The 21,575-nt window shown below is 43.4% G+C and overlaps 2 protein-coding genes across 2 annotated transcripts in view; one reads left to right on the forward strand and one right to left on the reverse strand.

Moving 5' to 3' along the window:
• Positions 1-42: 42 nt before the first annotated feature.
• ALG11 (ALG11 alpha-1,2-mannosyltransferase) lies at positions 43-15,906 on the reverse strand. Its single transcript, XM_028107810.2, has 4 exons — positions 15,833-15,906; positions 9,205-9,435; positions 5,162-6,093; positions 43-2,745 (listed from the first exon to the last, which is right to left on the reverse strand). Exons 1-4 carry the CDS (start codon positions 15,874-15,876, stop codon positions 2,474-2,476), a joined length of 1,479 nt encoding a protein of 492 aa, XP_027963611.1. The 5' UTR covers positions 15,877-15,906; the 3' UTR covers positions 43-2,473.
• Positions 15,907-16,231: 325 nt separating this feature from the next.
• ATP7B (ATPase copper transporting beta) overlaps positions 16,232-21,575 on the forward strand; it is a 73,396-nt gene continuing 68,052 nt past the window's right edge. The window contains exons 1-2 of the mRNA XM_028107860.2: positions 16,232-16,498; positions 16,820-16,924. The gene's annotated coding sequence lies outside the window, so the exon portion shown is untranslated. The remainder of the gene's footprint in view (positions 16,499-16,819; positions 16,925-21,575) is intronic.

The following is a 21,575-nucleotide window of genomic DNA, read 5'->3' on the forward strand; positions in this document are numbered from 1 at the left end:
TATTAAACAAAGTCATATTAGACACAGAGATTACTATTCAAAGACCATGTAGCATGTATTTTATTATGCACAACCCAAATAAGAATGTGAATCCCCACTGCTGGGGGTTCAAATTATACTGCATTTGGACCACTCAAAAACAAGTTTTATAGGAATGAATAATCACTCAGAAGTTCTCCAGACAGACAGTAGCTGACACATTGTTTTGTCACTTTTCATGGTTATCAGTCATTCCAAAAAAAAAAGACACATAGCTACATTAGCAATAGGGAAGGTGAACAGATATACAAAGTATGTTTCCAGTGATGTGTGTGGCAAATAAAAATAATTTTGAAGAAACATGATTAAAAAATGCTTTTTGGAATTTCAGAATCCTTTCTTCTGGTACTACATCCTTCCCTTCTGCTTAATCCACTTCAATTTATGGTTTTCTGAGGGTAGATGGGTAGACTGCAGGGGCAGTGGCACGAATCTTGCCCCAAGACTAGCTGTAAGATAAGAAAACCAACTGAGCTGGAGTCAGAATGCTCAGCTTATAATCCTGCAGTGTTTATACTTACACAGCTTTGTGGGGCGCCTGGCTGGCTCAGTTGTTAAGCGTCTGCCTTCGGCTCAGGTCATGGTCCCAGGGTCCTGGGATCGGGCCCCGCATCGAGCCCCGCATCAGGCTCCCTGCTCGGCGGGGAGCCTGCTTCTCCCTCTCCCTCTACTCCCCTGCTCCTGCTTCTCTATCTCAAATAAATAAAATCTTAAAAAAAAAAAAAAAAAAAAAACCAACCCAGCTTTGTGAGACTGAAGGAATCTTAAGGTCTTTAAGTTGTTCTTGTCTATAAAGTTGAAAATGAGAAAACTGGACCCGAGGATTTGTGGGGTTCCTTCCTTCCAGCTCCAATGTCCACCAATCTTCCTTTTCTAAACTGAATCATCTCCACCCAAAGCTATGTTGGTGTCACATCATCCTGGGACTCTGTTTTGCTGCTTTTTGATCTGATGACAGATGGTGGCCTGCAGACGAGTCAACAGTGTAGCTGGGAGTAGATGATGAAGCTGGCTGGGTCCATGACTGGATGAGAGGAGTGTCACATGCCCCTAACACAAAGATGTATCAGACTGTGCAGGAGGTCGATTCACTGAACTAGTAGGAGCTAATTATGTATGAAGAAAATGCCAAGGGTTGTAGGTCTCTAGAGCCCTATCTGCACATCCACATACTTTTCCTGCTAGGGATTCAGCACAGAAGTCCTGTTAAAATCAGCACAGCAGTTCTAGCTACCAACTTAGTATCCATGAGTCTAGCTTGGGTCTTAATGCATTAATAAGGAGGATTGATTACAAAAGACATTTACTATATATTGTTACTTTTAATTAAATTACTTTATGAAGGTACGTTTAAAAAAAAAAAACTTCTCTAATTTTCAAGGTACTCTCACATACTTTCCAAATCAGAATCACTAAGAGGTAGTGAGGAGAGGTATTACCATCTCCAGATTATGGATGAAGAATTGGGAATTCCAAAAAGATTAAGCAGCAGCTTTAGTCTTAGGAGGTCGGAGGTTTGTAAATGATGATGCTGGGGTCAGGCCCAGGTATTCTAAGTCTCACAACACACGATGCTCCCAACAGAGACCGGGCGGATGGAGGCAGTTAGTCCATCGTCACTATGAGAAAAACAATTTAGCACGATGTTCTCACTCAGACCTTCAGAACAGCTTCAAGCTGACTTGCGGCCCCCAAGATGTGGAACTGTGATGGGATAATGAGGGTATCCCTCTGTATTAGTACAAGTGTACTGGTAGCACTGAACAAAAAGCCCCTCTCACAGACCCCAAGCTACGGGAAGATTGCAGGCAGCGCCCGGGCCTCAGCTGCTGACTCGGGGGGGCAGCCCCAACCCACGGGGCAGCTATGGTCCATCTGTCTTTTCACGTGCTCTTAGAACGTGATGACGCCTGCTTCAAGTGTCTTTTCTCTTTTAAGAAGGTCGTCAGATATATTCAAGAAGGTCATCCACAGTGGCATTTAGAATTTAAATGTACCAGAATTTTTCTCTGTTCCCAAGATGCATTTTAAAAGACTAATCAACTAACTGTCAATCTTCCATTTTCCATTCAACATTTCCTATTTTCTAAAGGGAAGTTCTCTTTCCTGGGTTCTAAAGTACAGTGATTTGACAAATAGGATCTGAAAAACAGGATTATACCCACATTAAGACTGTTCGTTTTTTTTCTGTCAGATCCATATTTTTCAGAATTTGGGACAGAATACTAATCTAAAATTTTTTTCATTTAAACCAGTTAGGTAATTTTGCCTTTTTTTCATTTTCATTGAAATAAATATCCTGTCTATGTACATACTGCAGAGAGCACTGCTTAGGCTGACTTTATTACCATACAGAAACGGTTAGAAAGATACTAACATATGAAGGTGTGTAGCTGTTTTATGTAAAATAGCTTTAATCTGGACAGATATGGCATTATTTAAATAAGTTCTCCACAGAGGACAGGAATGCCAGTTCAAACTCCTGATCAGAGAATCTGCTTACAGATGCCCGAGCACTGCTTCGGATTTGGAGTCTCTTTTCCTCAGACATGGAAAGAATATGAGCCATGGTCTCAGCATAGCCATCTTCGCTTTCAGCCAGAAATCCAGTTCTCCCTCCGTGGTGAGGCACGACAATGTCAAGCTTCGGGCCCCCGGAATTGTGGGCAAGGATAACCGTGCCAGCTGCCATACACTCAACAACTCCTAAGAAAAAACAAACAGAAACCACGTACGACATTTTGAGAGCAGTCATAGGAACAAGGATGAGCAGAAACCTCCACAAATTATAAGACACTCATGAGAAATTCAAGTAAATGTCTGTTGTGTTCATAAATTTGCTCATTAAACTTCCCCGGTACCAAATAATTCTAAGCTTTTTTTTCCTTTTTAAGCTTCAAAATAATGCTGCTTCACTCTTAACTGAAACAGGCAAGCAAGAACGGTCTGTAAAGAACAGACATACTGCGGATTAGAAAACAAAGTAGAAGACTACAGAATGCTAGCAAGACGGCAGATAATTAATGGTTACTGAAAGGTAAAAGGTGTAAAAAGGTATCAAAAGCGAAATTTCTGGAGTTCAAATGAGAGCATTAGGAGGTTTCCCTCCTCCCTCTACTTCTTCTCTTCTCCTTTGTTAGCAACTCTTCTTCTGCCCACTTCTGAACCGCTCTTGTTTTCAGTATTTTGCACCAGGGGCCTCCTCTCGCTGGGCACACTTTCCCTAGGCAATTCGACCCTCATCCATGGGGCTTCTGTAATGACCTGGACAACGACCCAGACAACTCCCCAGTCTGTGTTTCCAGGTCAGGTCCCTCATTTGCACTGCAGACTCATGTAGACAACTGCCCACAGGACACACACTTCCATGTCCCCCGGATCGTTCTAACTCTACATGCAGGGAACCTGGCTCATCAGCTGCCTCTCCTCCTGGAGTCCCGCCTCTAGGGAAAAGCCATCCACCATTCACACAGGTGTCCAAACTCAAAGCCCCAGCAGGTCCTCTCTGACTCTTTCTCCTCCGTTTAACAAATCCCATTCATTACCAAGTCCTGTTCAGTCGTGCTTCAGAAGCTCCCTCGAGTGTGTTTGCCTACCACCTTCGGACCCAGCACCTCGTCTAGGTTGCCCAACACATCCTCCTGCCTTTCCCGCCCGGCTCTGCCCGCTCCCCACCAATCCACCCCCGACTCGGCAATCGGAGTGAACTTGAGGAAACAGAAAGCTTTTAAATCCAACACTTAGACTCAGTCTCTCTTTCTCCCCCTGGCTTCACACGGCCATGTGATCTGGCCCCAGCTCCCCTCACAAGGCGTGCAGACCGAACCCTTAGTTCCTTGAGCGTGCAGGCTAATGCTCCTTTGTCACACCGGTCACAACGCCGCTCCCTCTGCTGGACATCCTCCTCTCTTCTGCAAGGCTAACTTCCAATTACTGTTCGGGCCCCTGCTTCCATGGCACGTCATTTCCTTGGGCAACTATTCTCCGACCGCACACATCTGTGTCAGGTGTTTCTCTTGGGCGCTTTCATGTCACCCCACACTTGCCCTGGCATAGCTCTCAGCACCCTGTCCAGTAAAGCACTGCTGAACTGGTCGGAGGCACACACAGAGCTGGAAGTCTCTGCACACCAGCTCCCGCCTGCCGCGCACCTGGCACAGTGAATGCTCGGTGCGTCTCCGTGCAAGAAGGCACAGAAGTCAGGCCCTGTACGGAAGCGCTGAATCACAGAGGTCTTGCTGCACGTCTGGGCTTCGTCGTGCGCTACCAACTAGGGACAGACAAGAGTATAAGATAAACTGTGGCCTTAGGAGAGGAAACTTCACTTGTATGTTCTTCGGTTTTCCCTGAACACCTGGCAGTGTGTGGCACAAAGTAGCCACTTGAGAGATACATCTTGAACCAGATCAGCCACAAACCAGCACTTGATTTTACATCAAAATGTATGCATAGCAGGAAGTCAGGGGTAGAGAGCGGATTTGTGCCAGACACAAGGAAGGCTAAATTAAAGGCTAAGGAGATTAAAGTCAGACACTTACAATGGGATTTGGCAGAAAGAGAGGCCATTCCAGTAATGAGTAGGGAATCAGCAGAACCAACAGAATTACTGTGAGGAGGCCAGTGAGCTCCTGAGGGCCTTTACCAAAACACATCTATGTGGGCCTCACCCAGAGATTTCAATTTGGTCCTTCAGTGAGATTAGGCCGGGAACCTGTCCCAGTCTGCAGATGGGGTTAGGTGGGGCAGGGAAACTGGGGCAGGTAAGAGCAGGGGCTGTCTGAGTGAGGATCCAGGATCTGCCTCTTACTGCGGCCGAACAAGGGCAAGTTCAAAACCTCTCTGTGCCTGCGTTTCTTTATTTGTAAAATGGAAATAAGAATATGTATGAAGCAGGGTTTCAGAGAGGATTAAATCAGATAAAGATTTCAACAGTGACCTACACACGCAGTCAGTTGTCAATAAATACCAGCTATTATTAGTGACTACATACAGTTATGTCCTGCAGGGTCTCAAATGAAAAAAGCTTACTTGGTGGACTGGGAGAAGAGCACTAAGACTGGATAAAAACCTCCACAGTATCAATATTTTACCGAGAGGACCTAAAATGTACAGACAGACTCACCAATCCCAAAATGCTCATTCCACATGGTATGCAGACCAATTGTTGCTTCAGACAAGTAATTCTTTAACTCATCAAATGGGATGTTTATTTTAAATTCCACATCTTCTTGAATTCCTAGATCCTCAGAAAGCCTTCTCAGTTGGTTTACCCTCAGCTCATCATCTTGGTTTCGACAACCTCCAATGAGGACAAGTTTCAATGGAGGCAGTGACTCAGCCACCTTCTTATTCAGCAATTTAGCAAAGGCTTTGATCTGCAAAGGATGATTCTTTTCAGGCCGGAACTGGCCAATGGAAACCAGTAAATGGCCTGGGGTCGTCTTTTTGTCACATAAGGGAATTTCCAGAAATGTCTGCACATCACAAGGTGGATAAACAATGTTAGTGCAATTCCCAACTTTCCACAGGGAGAGAATGTGGTTTAGTGTCCAAGAAGAATTGACCATCACTACATCACTGCAAGAACCAACAAGTCCATAAACAAAAGCAAATAAATAATAATAGATGAGCTTTACTTTGCTGAGCAAAGGATTCCTGGTAATGAAGGCTGCATTGTTAAATCCAACATTTTGATTCTTCACTACGGAGAGCATGTCTGTGCTGATCGTGGGATAATGAACATAGCTTCCGATGCGACAACCGCCTAAATACTTAAACAGAGGAAGTGTAAACGCGTATCCCATTGAATCGATGTAGACGTCGGGAACACACTGCATTAGAGCTTCCCAGCCAAGAAGAATGGACCCTAGACTTTGGCCCAGCAATGTGAAGTGAGGATAGAGTGAATCTTCCACAAGGTAGCGTTTCCTTAAGAAAACAAACTTCACTGGGTGAGTGAGTCTGATGTTAAATCTTCGGAAAGCACCTTCTAGTATCTGCTGACCACTGACGTTAACATCTCCAGTATAAACGACATAAACTGCTTCAGGATACCTAAAACAGAATGTAATAGTTAAGGTTTTCATTAGTTTAGGTGAAAACCAAGCAAAAAGTTGTAGATAATTATCTTCTCACAATCATAAAGAGGGTTATTTTTAGATTGAAAAAAAAAATGCTTTCCATTCATTGTACTTGGTCTACTGATGCTCCTCTTTCTGGAGTCTTCTGCTGCCCTGCGAGCGAAATGTTAGTCCTCCAAATAAGACCGCTCATTCTTTGCTATTTCCTCTTCTAAGAACTTCACATAGCACAGACATCAACAAAAATTGCTGATTGACATTTCCGTTTTTAAGAAATATTCAGCAACTTTATTTTGACAACTCTCTCAATATAAAATGGTAATAAAATACTAATAACATTCACAAACAAGAGTTAAAATTTACTAAATGTATCTCTAGATAGGATCATAAATGCTAAAACGTTACTCAGTGTTTTTATCTGAGATGCAACAAGATTCTAAAAGCTAGATCTGGTGCCTGCATCAAAATTAGATATGATATAATTATAATGGAAATATGTAAAACTACACTCTTATGACTATTTATGCTTTTGGCATTTGTTCTGATTGTGTGTGTTTTTAGTTATTCTTTGAGTCATCAAACATTTATTCCGTATCTAGTATGAGCTAGTAGGTTCTGGGGATTCAGAGATTAGTCTTTACCTTCAAGGAGCTGAGTCCAGTGGGAGAGACAGATATATAAACATAAAACTGCAAAACTGTGTGATATGTGTTGATAAAGATAGCCATAGGGTGTTGTGCAGGCCTAAAGGATGGGCATCTAACTGCACCTCCCAGCAGCCAGAATGATCCTTAGAAAATGTAAAAAGGATTGTCACCTCTGGTTGCTTAAAGATGGCCACAAATTCTTTGACACTTATCGAGTGGTGGGATCTATGTCCCCTCCCCTGGAATAACAGTGGGCTCTGTGACTCCTTTTACCATTAGACTATGTCAAAGGTGACATTTCACCAGTTTCTAGACCCAGGCTCTAAGAGATGGCAATTTCTACTTTGCTCTAGAGAAGTCAGCTGTCATGTAAGGAGTCCGGCCATCCTGAGGCTGCCATATTGTGTGCAAGCCCAAGGCAGTCACGTGGAAAGCCTGCGGGGTGACAGAGACGCCTGACCCGTGCCCCTCACCCTCAGCCGCTGGAGCTGTTGCAATTGTCCCAGCCCAGGAAGCAGACACGTTAAGAGAGGCCTTCAGATGACTCGGCCCCAGTTACCATCTAGCTGCAGCCGCTTGGCATGAGGGATTCCCAACAGGGCCTGTCAGTCCCCAGACAGTTAGAAATAATGATACATTCTTGTTTTAGCTATTACATTTTGGGGAGGTTATGCAGCAACAGATAAGCAGAGTGTCATCCCTCTGTTTGAAGTCCTCATAGGGTTTTCCATAGCACTCAGAACAAAATCTAAACTCCTTACCCTATTCACTCAAGCCCTGTGTAACGCTGGCCCTGCCTCCACTCTCTCAGCCAAACTGGATTCCTTTCTGTGAACAAGCCAAGCTCCTTCCAGTCTCAGGGGACTTGCAGGAGTTGTTTCCTCTGCTTTGAATTCTCTTTTCTCATCTTCACTGTCTTTTCCTGAGGCAGACAGTATGGTTTGTGGTTTATAATGCGGACTCTGGTAACTCAGTTTCCTTGTCTGTCAAATGAGGGTAACAGTAACAACCTCATACGGTTGTTATGAGGACTGAGTGAGCTAATCCGTGTAAAGCACTTCAAACGATGCCTGGCATCCAGTAAATGCTCAGTAAATTTCAGCTCCTTTGTCATTTAGACTAAAGCTAAGTATTAACCCCCTGGAGATTTTCCCTAATTACTCAGTCTAAAGTGTGGACTCACAAATTATCCTATTCGATTTTCTCACATAGCATTTCTCACCATTTGATATTTTTCTTTTTGCTTATGATCTTGTCTCTCTCTCTCAACTAAAATCTAAGGTCCATGCATGGTAGAGCTGTCACAAAACTTTACCAATGCCCTCAAGAGCTAGATAATCCAGTTAGACAAGTTAATGCACAGAGTTATGAGAAGCAAAGAACCGGAGGGATTAGAGTAGGAGTAGGGAAGGCCTCAAGGAGATGGATAGTAAGCAGAGACTTAAGAAAATGTTCTGAATCTAGGCAGTTATGGAAGATGGCAGAGGAAATGCAGGGGTGGCGGCTGGAAGCCATGATGAGCCAAGAGTATAGCAATGTAGAGCAAAGGGAATTCCACGTCAAGGCTCTGGAACTGGATGAAGGGTGTGTGCCAGGATGTAGCGTAACCATGGAGGAATAATAGTTTTCCTCCTATGATACAACCATCATTGGAACTTGGACTTTACTATGTTTGTTCCTTTCTACAAGGGGATCGTAAACATTTTTGGGGTGAGTATGGGGGTGCGGGTGGGGAGAAGGAAGCCTAAAACTTTAAATGACCCGTTAACAGCATACTTTTTCTAACATGGTAACTTAAGACTTCTAACTGGTAATGATATCAACATCAGAATCAAATAGATGCTTTTACAGAGATTATTTCCTGTGTACCACTACTGACTAAAAGTATTCAGGTTTAAAGCGCTCCCCATGACTTGGTATATTTACTATTCAACTTCTTCTCCACACATTCTTCCAAGGTAACAGTTATCCCCACTAAATTTTGCCATCAAAGGGCAGGTACTGGGCGCCTGGGTGGCTCAGTTGGTTAAGCGACTGCCTTCAGCTCAGGTCATGATCCTGGAGTCCCGGGATCGAGTCCCGCATCGGGCTTCCTGCTCAGCAGGGAGTCTGCTTCTCCCTCTGACCCTCTTCCCTCTCGTGCTTTCTATCTCTCATTCTCTCTCTCTCTCAAATAAATAAATAAAATCTTTAAAAAAAAAGTTTTTAAAAAAAGGGCAGGTACTTTCCCTTTCTATTTCTTTATCATATCAACTAAAATTCAATAGGATCTTGTAAGGCGGGCTGCCATATAACAGAATTATTTCCTTATTGAAGAACAGTTAATTCCTGGCTATGAATAAGGTATTCATATCTGGATAATGGTGAATATCTGGATAATGATTTTTTTTTTAAATGGTAATAATAGAGTAAATTAGCTAAGAAAGATGCATACCTACTTTTTCTGCAGGGCTCTTAAGGCACACCACAAAACTCTTTCTCCTCCTCCGCCAGCATTGCAGTATGGATGAAAAAATGCAACCACCATTTGCTTTTTCTCATTTTTGCTAGTTGATACTGACGCTTTCTTTCTCTGTAGCAGCAGTCTGATTCCCCAGAGGATAATGAACAGACATATACATAAAGTTCCACAGACTGTCAGCCCAGGGAGGAATAATGAATAAAAAAATCTGAAACAAAAAGCAAAATGTAAAAATCGACACAATGCCCATTCAAAAGAAACTACAAATTAAAGTCTGCTTTTACATATCCGCTTTCTATATTAATAGTGAAGACAAAATTTTTATAGCTGGAAGTCTGCTAACAAAATACTCAATTTTTAATATTCTAACACCTATAAAATGTCCAATGTCAAAAGGTAATCCTCTTTAATTTCAATCTCCACAGAATGCTAGCAATTTAATATAACTTTTCTTTTTAATTGGCAGTGAAAATCAATGATCAGCCACCTTTCTCCTAACAGTGTGTATGTGTTAAAGGATTAAAAACAAATTTAATTACTAACCTTAACAAGACATGATTAGGAATGGCATCTGACCCTCAAAATTATGACACAGAACTCAAGCAATATGTCTTTGAATGATCAATAATGAACTCTTTTTTTTTTTTTTTTAAGATTTTATTTATTTATTTGACAGAGAGAGACAAAGTAAGAGGGAGAACACAAGCAGGGGGAGTGGGAGAGGGAGAAGCAGGCTTCCCACTGAGCAGGGAGCCCGATGCGGGGCTCAATCCCAGGATCCTGGGATCATGACCTGAGCCGAAGGCAGATGCTTAACGACTGAGCCACCCAGGCACCCCAATAATGAACTTTTAGTTAGGTAAAAGTTTGATGATATAGTAAATCATTTTCATTCTCTCACTTCACCTCAAATAGAAAATTTCTGGGGCAAGAGGAACTTAGATACCTCCATTTCTTTTCTTTTCTTTTTAAAGATTTTATTTTATTTATTTGATGGAAAGAGAGAGCACAAGCTAGGGGAACGGCAGGCAGAGGGAGAGGGAGAAGCAGGCTTAATGCTGAGCAGGGAGCCTGACGCGGGGCTCGATCCCAGGACCCTGGGATCATGACCTGAGCTGAGGGCAGCCGCTTAACTGACTGAGCCACCCAGCTGCCCGATACCTCCATTTCTATTACAAGTTCTGCATTTGATCTGTTTCTATGACCCTAAAATCACTGCCTTCCTTCAGGTGCCTCTAAATGAGTTGCCAAAAATGCACCAACAATCTACTTCACTCACATTAGTGAACTCGCTCCGACACTGACTGCTAAAAGGCTCTCTTACTGACAGGCTGACTAAAGCTCTGCAAACACAAGGAAGGACCCAGGCCTGTTCACCACTGGATGCCAATGCCTAGCATAATACCTGGCACAAAGAAGGCATCCACTAAGTATCTGTTGACTGAATACAAAATTTTATTACCTCCTCGGATGTCTCTTAGATTGTGTTAAAATAATTTTTCGAAGTATGTTTTTCTGTTAGGGGTTGAGCAATATAGTTGGTCCCTAACCTCATAGTTTTCATATCTTGCCTACCCTTTGTAAGGAGGAAGAGCTTGTAAGGCATAAAAACACTAAAATACTAAAACTTAAATACTGAAATTCAGGACGAGGGAAAACAGAGTTAAAGTATTTGGTGGGGAGGGGGTGACAAGTGGGGGACAAAGATATAGAAGCTCTAAGCTTGTACATAGTAGTGAATAGCAAACTGGGCTCTGAAGGGCTTAATGACCCAGGACATACGAAGATATTTTGTACAGTTACAAAGTTCTCACTGTCCATAAGTAGAAAACACATGGATTCTTCAGAGAATATCTTACTCATATTTAGTTTGGAAATAAATTTCTCATGTGGTATTTCCTATTGTGAATAAGTCTACTACCTGAAGAGGTATTTGACTTATTAAAATGATTTGGTCTCAGGATAACTTTAAACTCTTAAAAATAACTGAAGACCCCATACAGCTTTTGTTTCTATCAGAATTTCCCAACCTCGGCACTACTGACATTTTGGACCACATAATTTCTTTGTTGTGAGGGTTATCCTATGCGTTATAGGATGTTCCTGGCCTCAACCCACTGGATGCCCATAGTACCGTACCAATGATGGCCGTAAGAATTATCCCCAGGATGCCTGGGTGGCTCAGTTGGATAAGCAACTGCCTTTGGCTCAGGTCATGATCCTGGAGTCCCAGGATCAAGTCCTGCGTCAGGCTCCCTGCTCAGCAGGGAGTCTGCTTCTCCCTCTGACCTTCCTCCCTCTCATGCTCTCTCTCTACCATTCTCTCTCTCAATAAATAAATAAAAATCTTAAAAAAAAAAAAGAATTATCCCCAGACATTGCTAAATGTCCTGCAGGGGTAATATCACCTCTTGTTGAGAACTACTCATTTAAATTTATTGTATCTACCAATATTTAGCATATTAGAAATGAAACTGAGGAATTAAAAACATTATGAATTATCCCAAAAGTAATGACAAATCCATTACATGTTAATATATCTTAGTTTTACTAAAACAAAAAAACAAAACCCTATATTTTCCAAACCAAAAATAAATAAATAAATAATAAATAAATAAATAAATAAATTCGGTAAGAAGGCTATCACTGTTTTATATTTTTGCAAGATTCTTTAATGTCTGGCTTAACAGAAAACAGTGGCTTTTCACATCTGCTTCTGCATTCAATCTTGGTGCTACATTGTTTTATTTGAAGTATATGAAGGCAATCCAGGCTCACTCAGATATGTAGTAGGAAGAGGGAGTATGTTTAAATAGCCCTTTCAGATACAGTATTTTTCTGGGATATTATACCAAATTAGACAAGTGGCAATTTCTTAATGGCCAGGTGCAACATGGAATATGAAACTGAATCAATGACCTTTTCATTCTCTGTTTTATTGAAATCTACTGGTCTTAAAATTTGAATGAATCTTTTACCTATACATGATTTTGTAACATCATGACTTGATTATTTGGAAATTATTGGTTCATGACTCATGGAGACTTTCCAAATGTGGGCACATTTCATTGTACAATATCCCCAAATCACATTTGTTAATATCACTGACCATCTCATCAGGAAAATCTTTTAATTACTGGAAAGTGGTCAAGCTCTGAATGGCAGATACAAGTTTTCCAAAGTTCTAATTTTCATGCGAAAGTTCAAACAAACTTTATTATTAGCAACAAATTTTGTCACTTGTTTTCTTTGAAATGACAGGTCACTTCATTTTCTTTTTTTTTTAAAGATTTTATTTATTTATTTGACAGAGAGAGACAGTGAGAGCAGGAACACAAGCAGAGGGAGTGGGAGAGGGAGAAGCAGGCTTCCCGCTGAGCAGGGAGCCCGATGTGGGACTCGATCCCAGGACCGCGGGATCATGACCTGAGCCGAAGGCAGACGCTTCACGACTGAGCCACCCAGGCGCCCAGGTCACTTCATTTTCAAATAACCAAGTCAGAAGATCCACAGTTTATTTGTCAGTAATTCTTTCAAGTAGAAACCATGTCCCATAAAAAAAAGTGTCTATGGGGTGACTGGGTGGCTCAGTCGTTACGCAACTGCCTTCAGCTCAGGCCATGATCCCAGGGTCCTGGGATTGAGTCCCACATCGGGCTCCCTGTTCAGGGGGGAGCCTGCTTCTCCCTCTCCCACTCCCCCTGCTTGTGTTCCCTCTCTCACTGTGTCTCTCTCTGTCAAATAAATAAGTAAAAAATCTTAAAAAAAAAGTGTCTAATTCAGCTTGCAACTTAGCAATCATACAAGAGCTTTTCCTTGAGATAACCATCATACCTCAGTATGGAGACATTATATAGAATATTAAAAAGATATGTATTCAAATCAAGGGTTAATATGTAACAAAATTAATTTTTACTGTTACAAGGACATTGTTAATAAAACTGGCTTTAGCAAGTGCATGGTATCAAAAAACACAAGACTATTAGAACACTTTGACATCACTGCCTCAATTTGTGCTAAGTAGCAATTTTATCCACCATTACTTTTGCACTATCGGTGCAAACATAAATATAATGAAAAAGCAAATGTTATCTTAAATTATTATAAAAATAGTTTTGACCTTGAAGAACTACTAAAAGGGTCTTGGGGACCTGCTAGGTCTATGCCCATACTTTGAGAACCACTGTCTTAAAGGATGGACAGAGAGCACCTGAGTGGCTCAGTCGTTAAGCGTCTGCCTTCAGCTCAGATCATGATCCCAGGGTCCTGGGATCGAACCCCCCGCATTGGGCTCTCCACTCAGCGGGAAGCCTGCTTCTCCCTCTCCCACTCCGCCCTGCTTGTGTTCCCTCTCTTGCTGTCTCTCTCACCATCAAATAAATAAAAATAAAATCTTAAAAAAAAAAAAGGATGAACAGAGTTTGACATTAGTGGTAAGATTTGTGATTTATTTAACATTTGGGATATATGAATTCATTAAAGCAGTATTATATAGCTTTCCCAGGACAAGCCAAAAGCCTATTTAATTTAAAAATGTGGCTGACCTATAGAGTACAAAGATTTTTATGGCATTTCCTTCTAATGATTTAAGTGGTAAGATTCATGTGATATATTTTCAAATTGAACGATTTAACTTGAATCAGAAAAAAATCATATTAATGACTAAAGTTGAGCCAGTCCTTTATTCTGTTAGTTTCAAAGACACAGACTCTATAAATAAATTTATTAAACATTCTATAGTACTTGTACATTAAAACTACCCATTTTAGGGGCGTCTGGGTGGCTCAGTCAGTCACGCGCCAGGCTCAGGTTATGATCTCAGGCTCCTTGGATCCAGCCCCTTGTCAGGCTCCTAGCTCAGCAGGGAGTCTGCTTAAGAATTCTCTCTCCTCCTCTCCCTCTGCCCCTCCCCCATCACTAAAATAAATAAATCTTAAAAAAATACCCATTTTAGAATTTGTTTAAATATAACTAAAAATATGTGCCATTAAATAATGCTTACCATAGAAACACAAAGCTTTAAAAAGATAACTGTAATCAACAGTGAGTCATTCATTCAACAAACACTTATTTAGCCATTATAATGTGCAAAGCACTGAATTAGGGATATTTCAAATGGCAGGGAAGAATATAAAGCCTCTGAAAACAGAATTTCCTGTTCAAAATGTTTTAAATAATCATTATAGAATTTGATGTAGAGGGGACAAAAATGAAGAAACAATACCTGAATTTTGGAGAGAATATCTATACACTGCTATTCAGGATGCTATGTGTTAATTACAAATTTTCAACCTGAACAAAAATAGTTCTTTCAACCATCTACACAGTTGAAAGAACTGTGTAGATGGAATATACTAGGTCTTCTTTTTCTTCTTCTTCTTCTTTTTATAAATACAGGGCAAGGCACGTAAAATACAGTAGTATTACAATAACAAATATAGGAAAAAAGTCTGGGTTTTTTTCAACAAAATGTTAACAGTAATCATCTCTGGATGGTAGCATACCTGGCGAATTTTCTTTTTTGCTCATCTATTTCTTAACTTTTCTACAAGAAACAATGTATTACCTTGTGATAAAATTTTATGTAACTATTTTTACATCAACCAGAAATAAAGATCAATGGATAATCATGAAGCAGAGGATTCAACATAAACTTTATATTGGTGAAAATTAAAAGAACCCTCACTAAAATGGAGTCAGGAGGTCAGAAGGGGCAACGCAAAAGAAGCCCTATCACTTACATATCAATTTCATGAAGCACTGTCAATTCTAGCCTCCAACAGAAAAATCCTAAAGGGGAAGGAACTGTCAATTATAGACCCCAAAAGAAGAATCCCAAACAGGAAGAAATCATCACTAACAGGCCCCAAAAGGGAACGGTGTACATCGCATCTCCTACAAGAGTACTTCTGCAACTCGGCCAATGAGAAATCCTCACCACTCTAGCTTTTCTCCAGACTTTCCTTCAACCCCACCCCCAAGTTCCTCCTCCATTAACAATGGTCCTGTCCTTTGTCGGACTTGCCTATGGTTTTGCCGTAACTTGTGTATCCAGAAATGCAATTCTCTGCTATTCCCGGAAAACAAAACAAAACAAAATCATTTTTGCTGTTAAGAGAGATGTTTTATTTTTAAGGTTAACATACTTAAGTGACATATGTTAACAGTGACAGTTCCGGTGAGTGAAAGCGGGGAAACTATGACAGGAGAAGGAAGAGCCAGTTTATTCTTTACCAAAAGGAGAGACACGATAGTTTGGAAAATGATTCGTGGCTCAGTCATAAAGAAAAACGAGGACTGAATATGAATAATTTATGAAAGAAGAATTGGAGTGCGAAGAAGAGAGAGAAAAAAACGGGAAGGGAAACTCGATCCCGCACCAGAATGGGGCAGGAGAAGAAAACGCGGTAAACTGAGTCTTTAACCCACTCAGCTCCAGTCTGAGTGGAGACTCCAAAGTGAGAGGAAGAGCGCTCACTGTCCTTGAGGAAATTGCCTAGACCCGTATCAAGAAGATCCTCCTCCCCGCAAATTTCAGTTGCACCGGGCGGACAAATATCACCGTGAAACAAAACGCCTGCAAACCCATACCACCTGCTCCTCACCTCAATAACTCGCACAGGTACCAACCCCCTTTGGTGGTCGCCATCTTTCCTCGACCCCCGAACTCAGGAAGCGCTTCTCTGTTCCTCTTCTCTATTGGCTCCTGAGGAAGCGGGAGGTGTTCTCTCCGCCCTCACGGGGCACATTGTGCATTTCAATTGGCTGCTGGTAGTAGCTTCCCACGGCCTTCCAGCCAATAGAATCTTCCGAGGGGGAGCCAAGTTTTCGGCGTGGCGCACAAGGATCCCGCCCCTCTAGTGGGCGGGGCCGTAGTGGGAGTTGGGCTGCGGCGGGCGTGGCCTGTGATGGACAGTCGGCGCACCCGTCCTACGCCCCCTCCCCCACTGGAAGCCCCTAGCGCGGAGCCTGCCTGCGGTTAAGACCAATGGGAGGCCCTTGCGCGTCTCAGATCGATTTTCCAAGTGCGGAGTTCAGCCCTGCGGCTGCTGCAGCGTCTGGGATCCGCTGTGCTCTGGAGCCAGGCGCGGAGCGGAGAGGGAGCTGTGCGGAGCCGACCCGAAGCCGGCGCCCGCCACGCCGCACCTTCCCCGGTTGGCGAGCCCTGGCATCTGCATCTCCGGTCCGGCTCTGCGCCGCTCGCCCGCTCTCCTGTCCTTTTCAGCACACGCCGGAGGCCGAAGACCGAGTCCGCAGCGCACCGGCCCGAGGTAGCGGAGACCTGGGAGGGATGACCGGCTCCCGCCTGGGGCACCGGCAGGGCCGCCTCCGGGTGTGAGTGAGGGTCCGAGGCCCACCCTCCGCTCTGGCGCTCATCCCCGCGCCTCCCCCCTTCCCCCAAGGGCCAGGGCGCCGTGGCGCGCAACTTTGAACCAGTTCGTAGGGCGAGGTCTGCTGACCCCTTGGTCTGGAATGCAGGGGCCGGTCCCCAGACCCATCCCCGGGTGAGACAGCCGAGCCGCAAGATGCCACCCACCGCCCGCTCCTCTTCTCCCCAGGTTTTAACGCCCCGCTTCTCGTCCACTAACCAGGTGACCTGGGGGCTCTGGGCCGATCACAGAAGAAATTGGCTCCTCCGGAGGAGATTGCTTGAACAGGAAAGACAGATTACAGCCAGAGAAGAGGCCAGTCGGAAAGTAAGTTTCCTTCCCCGGGCGCTGTGTGCTCACATCTACCTGGAGGACTTTGCACGCCCACCTGCCGGCCTTTTCTCTGCGGCCCCGCGTGGCCGCAGGGCCGCCAGAGCCCCAGCCCCAGGGGAATCGGGGATCGTAGCAAGAGCACCCTCAGAAGAGGCATGGCATTAACGGGTTTGCAGGAACGATTGAAACCCCAGCACTTTTCCATTCATCTTTGTGTTAAGGGATCTGAAGCTGGAGATGTAAAGTGAGCGTCTAGTTGCTGTACAAGAGCTCTTAATTGCCCAGAACGATTAAATTAATTACCTAGAGAAGTTATTAAGAGTGCGCGGATCTCTTTATGATGTATTCAGGTCCTGCAACTTTTTTTTTTTTTTAAATAGGCTCCACACCCCCTGTGGAGCCCAACAGGAGGACTGAACTCAGGACCTTGAGATCAAGAGCTGCCTGAGCTGAGATCAAGAGTGGCGCATAATTGACTGAGCCACCCAGGCGCCCCCTGCAACTTTTCTTTTTTATAAAGAACTATTTTGAATTCATTTTAATTACACAAGTAACACAATAACGCGGTGACTTAAAAATTGCCAACAGTACAGAATTATTGAGCATGAAAAGCAGATCTACTTTCTAATTCTTTTCTGTTGATTTACATATGTCTTCATTTGTTCAGCAAACATTTATTGAAAACTTACTGTTTCGGGCATAGTGTTAAAGAACTGAAAGTACTGTGGTTTAAAAAAAATGTGTGTGTGTGTGTATATATATCCAGAGAAATCTTTAGATTTTGTATGTGTGTGGGTTTAAGATTTTTGTTTTGTTTCACATGAGATCACATAGTGTATATTCTCCAATCTTTTTTTTTTTCTTTTCAGTAGAACTGTGTTTTAGAGATTATTTCAATTTAGTACATAAGCATCTGCCTTGTTAAGTTTAACCTCTGTACAATATGGATGTATACCATGTGCATACCATAGTATGTTCATCTTTTCCCCGTGAGTGATCCTTCTGGGTGCTTCTAACGCCCCCCCCCCCCCGCCCCCCGCCCTGCAAGCCTTGCTGTAGTGGACGTCCTTGTACATGATTTGTAGTGCTGACACTTGAGTATTTTTTTTTTTTTAAAGATTTTATTTATTTATTTGAGAGAGAGAGAGAGAGAGAGAAACAGCATGAGAGGGGAGAAGGTCAGAGGGAGAAGCAGGCTCCCCGCTGAGCCGGGAGCCCGATGTGGGACTCGATCCCAGGACTCCGGGATCATGACCTGAGCCGAAGGCAGTCGCTTAACCAACTGAGCCACCCAGGCGCCCCATGACACTTGAGTATTTTTTAGGATAGACATGTAGGCCTGAACTGCTGGTCTACAGGTTTCTGAAGGTAACATTATTGTGTGCCCTTTTGTAGTGAAATCTGTCTTGGGCTCTGGTGGTATAGCAATGAAAGGTAAGTGGATTAATGGATTGTTAGAGTCTGGCTGATCGATGATTCTTAGTGTGATGACTCTGCATTTAATGGAGGTGTGAAGAACATGTGGGTGAGGGATGGCTCAGAAAGGGGGAGACACTTCCAGACCCCTGCAGTGCCCCCACCTCTCTACCCATCAGAAAACTCCTCATCCTTCCAGATCAAGCTCAAGATGCTTTCTCCTTGAAACTTTGATAACTGCTTCTCCCAATTTTGACCTCACCCTCTTTTGGATTCCTTAGATAATAGTATTAGCCAGCATTATTGAGCTAACCACTACTAGGCACTCTATGAAGTACTTTATACCCCCCTATGTGCACAAAACCCTTTGATATAGGTCTTATTTTCCTTTTATCACCATTTATTTAACAAATTTTTTTAGTATTGTGTGCCAGGCATTCTAGGCACTGGGGATCCAGCGAAGACTAAGACCCTGCCCTCAAGGAATTTATGCCCCAGAGGGAGATGCAGAAATGTAAAAGGGTAAACAAAGGGGCACCTCTGTGGTGCGGTTGGTGGCGCAGTTGGTTAAGCATTCAACTCCTGGTTTCAGCTCAGGTCGTGATCTCAGGGTCATGAGATCGGGCCCCATGTCGGTTCTGTGCTCTACACAGAGTCCACTTGAGATTCTCTCTGTTCACTCCCTCTGCCCCTTCTCCTGCTCTCTCTCTCTCAAATAAATAAATAAATCCTAAAAAAAAAGTGGTAAACAAGTAGTGTAATTTCTGGTACTAATAAGCACTGTGAATAAATCAGGTTATGGGAATTATAAATGACAGGGGAGGGGAGATGCAGGTGGTCAGGGAATTCTCTGAGGTGGTTGTATGAATAGAGACCTGAATGGTTCAGATTTGGGGGAAGTGTTCTAGGTTGAGGAACTAGAAGGTGTCAAGGTCCTCAGTCAGGAGTGACCTGAATGTTGGAGGATCCGTTAGAGAAAGCCAGAGTGGCTGGAGCAGAGAGGAGAGGGCGTGTGCAATACAAGGTCAGGGTTCATCTTTACAGAAGCTGAGGCAGAGAGAAGAAAGTTGCCCAAGGTCCTACAGGTAGTAAGAGGCAGATCTGGGATTGAGTCCTAGCCAGGTCTTTTGACTTTCTCAGGTTAGTATTTTCTTTCAAACTTCTTTGACACCTGGTCATACTGTCTGATATAATTATTTAAACTTATCTGAGTGTACCTATTAATTTTGCGACTCCTTGAAAGTAGGGACCAGGTTTGTATCTTTTTTTTTTTTTAAGATTTTATTTATTTATTTTGAGAGAGAGAGAGAGAGTGCTTGCACAGCAGGGGGAGGGGCAGGGGGAGGGGCAGGGGGAGAGGGAGAGAGAATCTAAAGCAGACTCCATACTGAGCAAGGAGCCCAACCTAGGGTTTGATCTAACCCTGAAATCATGACCTGAGCCGTAACCGAGAGCCGGACACTTAACTGACTGAGCCACTTAGGAGCCCCTAGGTTTTTATCTCTTAAAATATATTCCCCAGGGTTGCCTGGGTGGCTCAGTCGGTTAAGCGTCTGCCTTTGGCTCAGGTCATGATCCCGGGGTCCTGGGATTGAGCCCCCCATCAGGCTCCCTGCTCAATGGGAAGCCTGCTTCTCCCTCTCCCACTCCCCCTGCTTGTGTTCCCTCTCTCGCTGTCTCTCTCTCTGTGTCAAATAAATAAATAAAATCTTTAAAAAAAAATATTCCCCATAGCCCATAATAAGAGGTGTACCACAGTCGTTCTTGAATGAACTACAGCAAGATGCTTCCCTCCCCTCTCTTGCCACCTTCCCCCCCGTCTTGTCTCTTCAGAGGCCTGTCTGGGGCAGCAGTGACCCTGGAAAGGAGGTGGTAGTTCATGACTGGGTCATTCAGCCTTCATTCACTCTGCCAACATGGAGTAGCTCCTCTGTCTCTGGTGCTGGGCCAAAGCAGAACAGAGGTGCAAGAGTGGCACAAAGATGAATAGAGGTCAGCCTCCGTGCTCTTGGAGCGGACAGTCCCAGATGACTACACGGCACAGCACTCACAGGCAAGAAGGGTCAGCCCTTCCTGGGAGGAAGGCTACAAAAAGAACCTTAAGAAGAGGTGCTGTGTGAGTGAGGTCTTGAAGGAGAAGCACTGTGTGTCAGCCGGGCGCGCGGAAGAGTGAAGGGAGGGATGCCCCAGGTAGGGACCAGCATGTGCAAAGGTCCGGGGGATAGGAACGGAAAGACGGATTTGCTCTGAGTGGCTGAACAGGGCTGGAAAGGTGATGCTGGGAGGCCCTGTTGTTCAGGTCTTTTGGGCTTTATTCCACAGACTGGGGAGTTTGTGGAACCTGGGAAAACGGTGTGAGGTGCTCCTCCAAAGAAAAGGGTGAATGGGGAAGGGAGCTGCTGGAGACTTGCTTAGAGGCCTTTGCCAGTGGTCAGCCCAGCCAGACCCAAGGTGGCTGAGACCCTACAGAAGAACTGGGAGTCCCATTCCCTGTGGAGTTGTGTCAGGGAGAAAGGCGGTTTTTTTTAGACTCCTCGGTGTCCACAGTGTCAGAGGCAATGGTAGTCCTAGCAGCAACAACAGAGTGTAGTTGATACACAGGTAACTGGGGATAAGCTGGGGGTGGGGTGGGGGCCAGGACAAGGAACTGGGTAAAAAGCTAGGGGGGCAAGAGGGTTGGATTTTAAGTGCTTTTTTATCTGACATTTATCTTCATGGCAAGAATGGAGATGGCCCAGGGCCATGATGACTGTTCATGTTCCAGTGTGTGCAATGTTATTTTTATCTCTAGGATTAGAATCATTACCAAGTGAAATTCTCAAATGTGTGACTTTAAAAAAAAAACCAAAAACTAAGTTAAAGGAGAAAAATCTGAGCAGATCAAAGGTCGATGAGATAAAGTAGAGGGCAAAGCAGAGTGACTTGTTATTGTGATGTAACCAACATGGTAAATAAGATTTAAAAACACCAGTAATTGTGAAATCTGTGGATTTGGAATGCAGCACTTGTGTTGAAGCCTCAGTCCCTACAGAAACTCAGAAGTACTCCGCATAGGGTGTTAGAAACACTTAGAATTCTTTTAAAAGTTACTGTTATAAAAGTAATTTAATTGTATAAGCAAGATTTGGAAAATAAAGCCCAAAAGGGGAAAATTGACTTTTACTCTTACCACTCTTAGCATGACTGTTAGCTTATTTTATAAACTTCCTTCATTATTTGTTTTTGCTGC

Source organism: Eumetopias jubatus, unplaced genomic scaffold (genome assembly GCF_037043125.1).
Source record: "Eumetopias jubatus isolate StellerSeaLion01/CBP00866 unplaced genomic scaffold, mEumJub1_p1.0 scaffold_3, whole genome shotgun sequence".
NCBI lineage: Eukaryota > Metazoa > Chordata > Mammalia > Carnivora > Otariidae > Eumetopias > Eumetopias jubatus.

What these genes read in the sequence shown, in the direction of transcription:
- ALG11 (XM_028107810.2), bottom strand. Translation starts at nt 15,876, where the DNA reads ATGGCGACCACCAAAGGGGGTTGGTACCTGTGCGAGTTATTGAG. An exon ending in TTAAGAGCCCTGCAGAAAAA is followed by an intron (nt 6,094 to 9,204) that starts GTAGGTATGCAT and finishes ATTCTGTTTTAG; the next exon opens with GTATCCTGAAGCAGTTTATG. An exon ending in GAATGAGCATTTTGGGATTG is followed by an intron (nt 2,746 to 5,161) that starts GTGAGTCTGTCT and finishes GTTTTTTCTTAG; the next exon opens with GAGTTGTTGAGTGTATGGCA.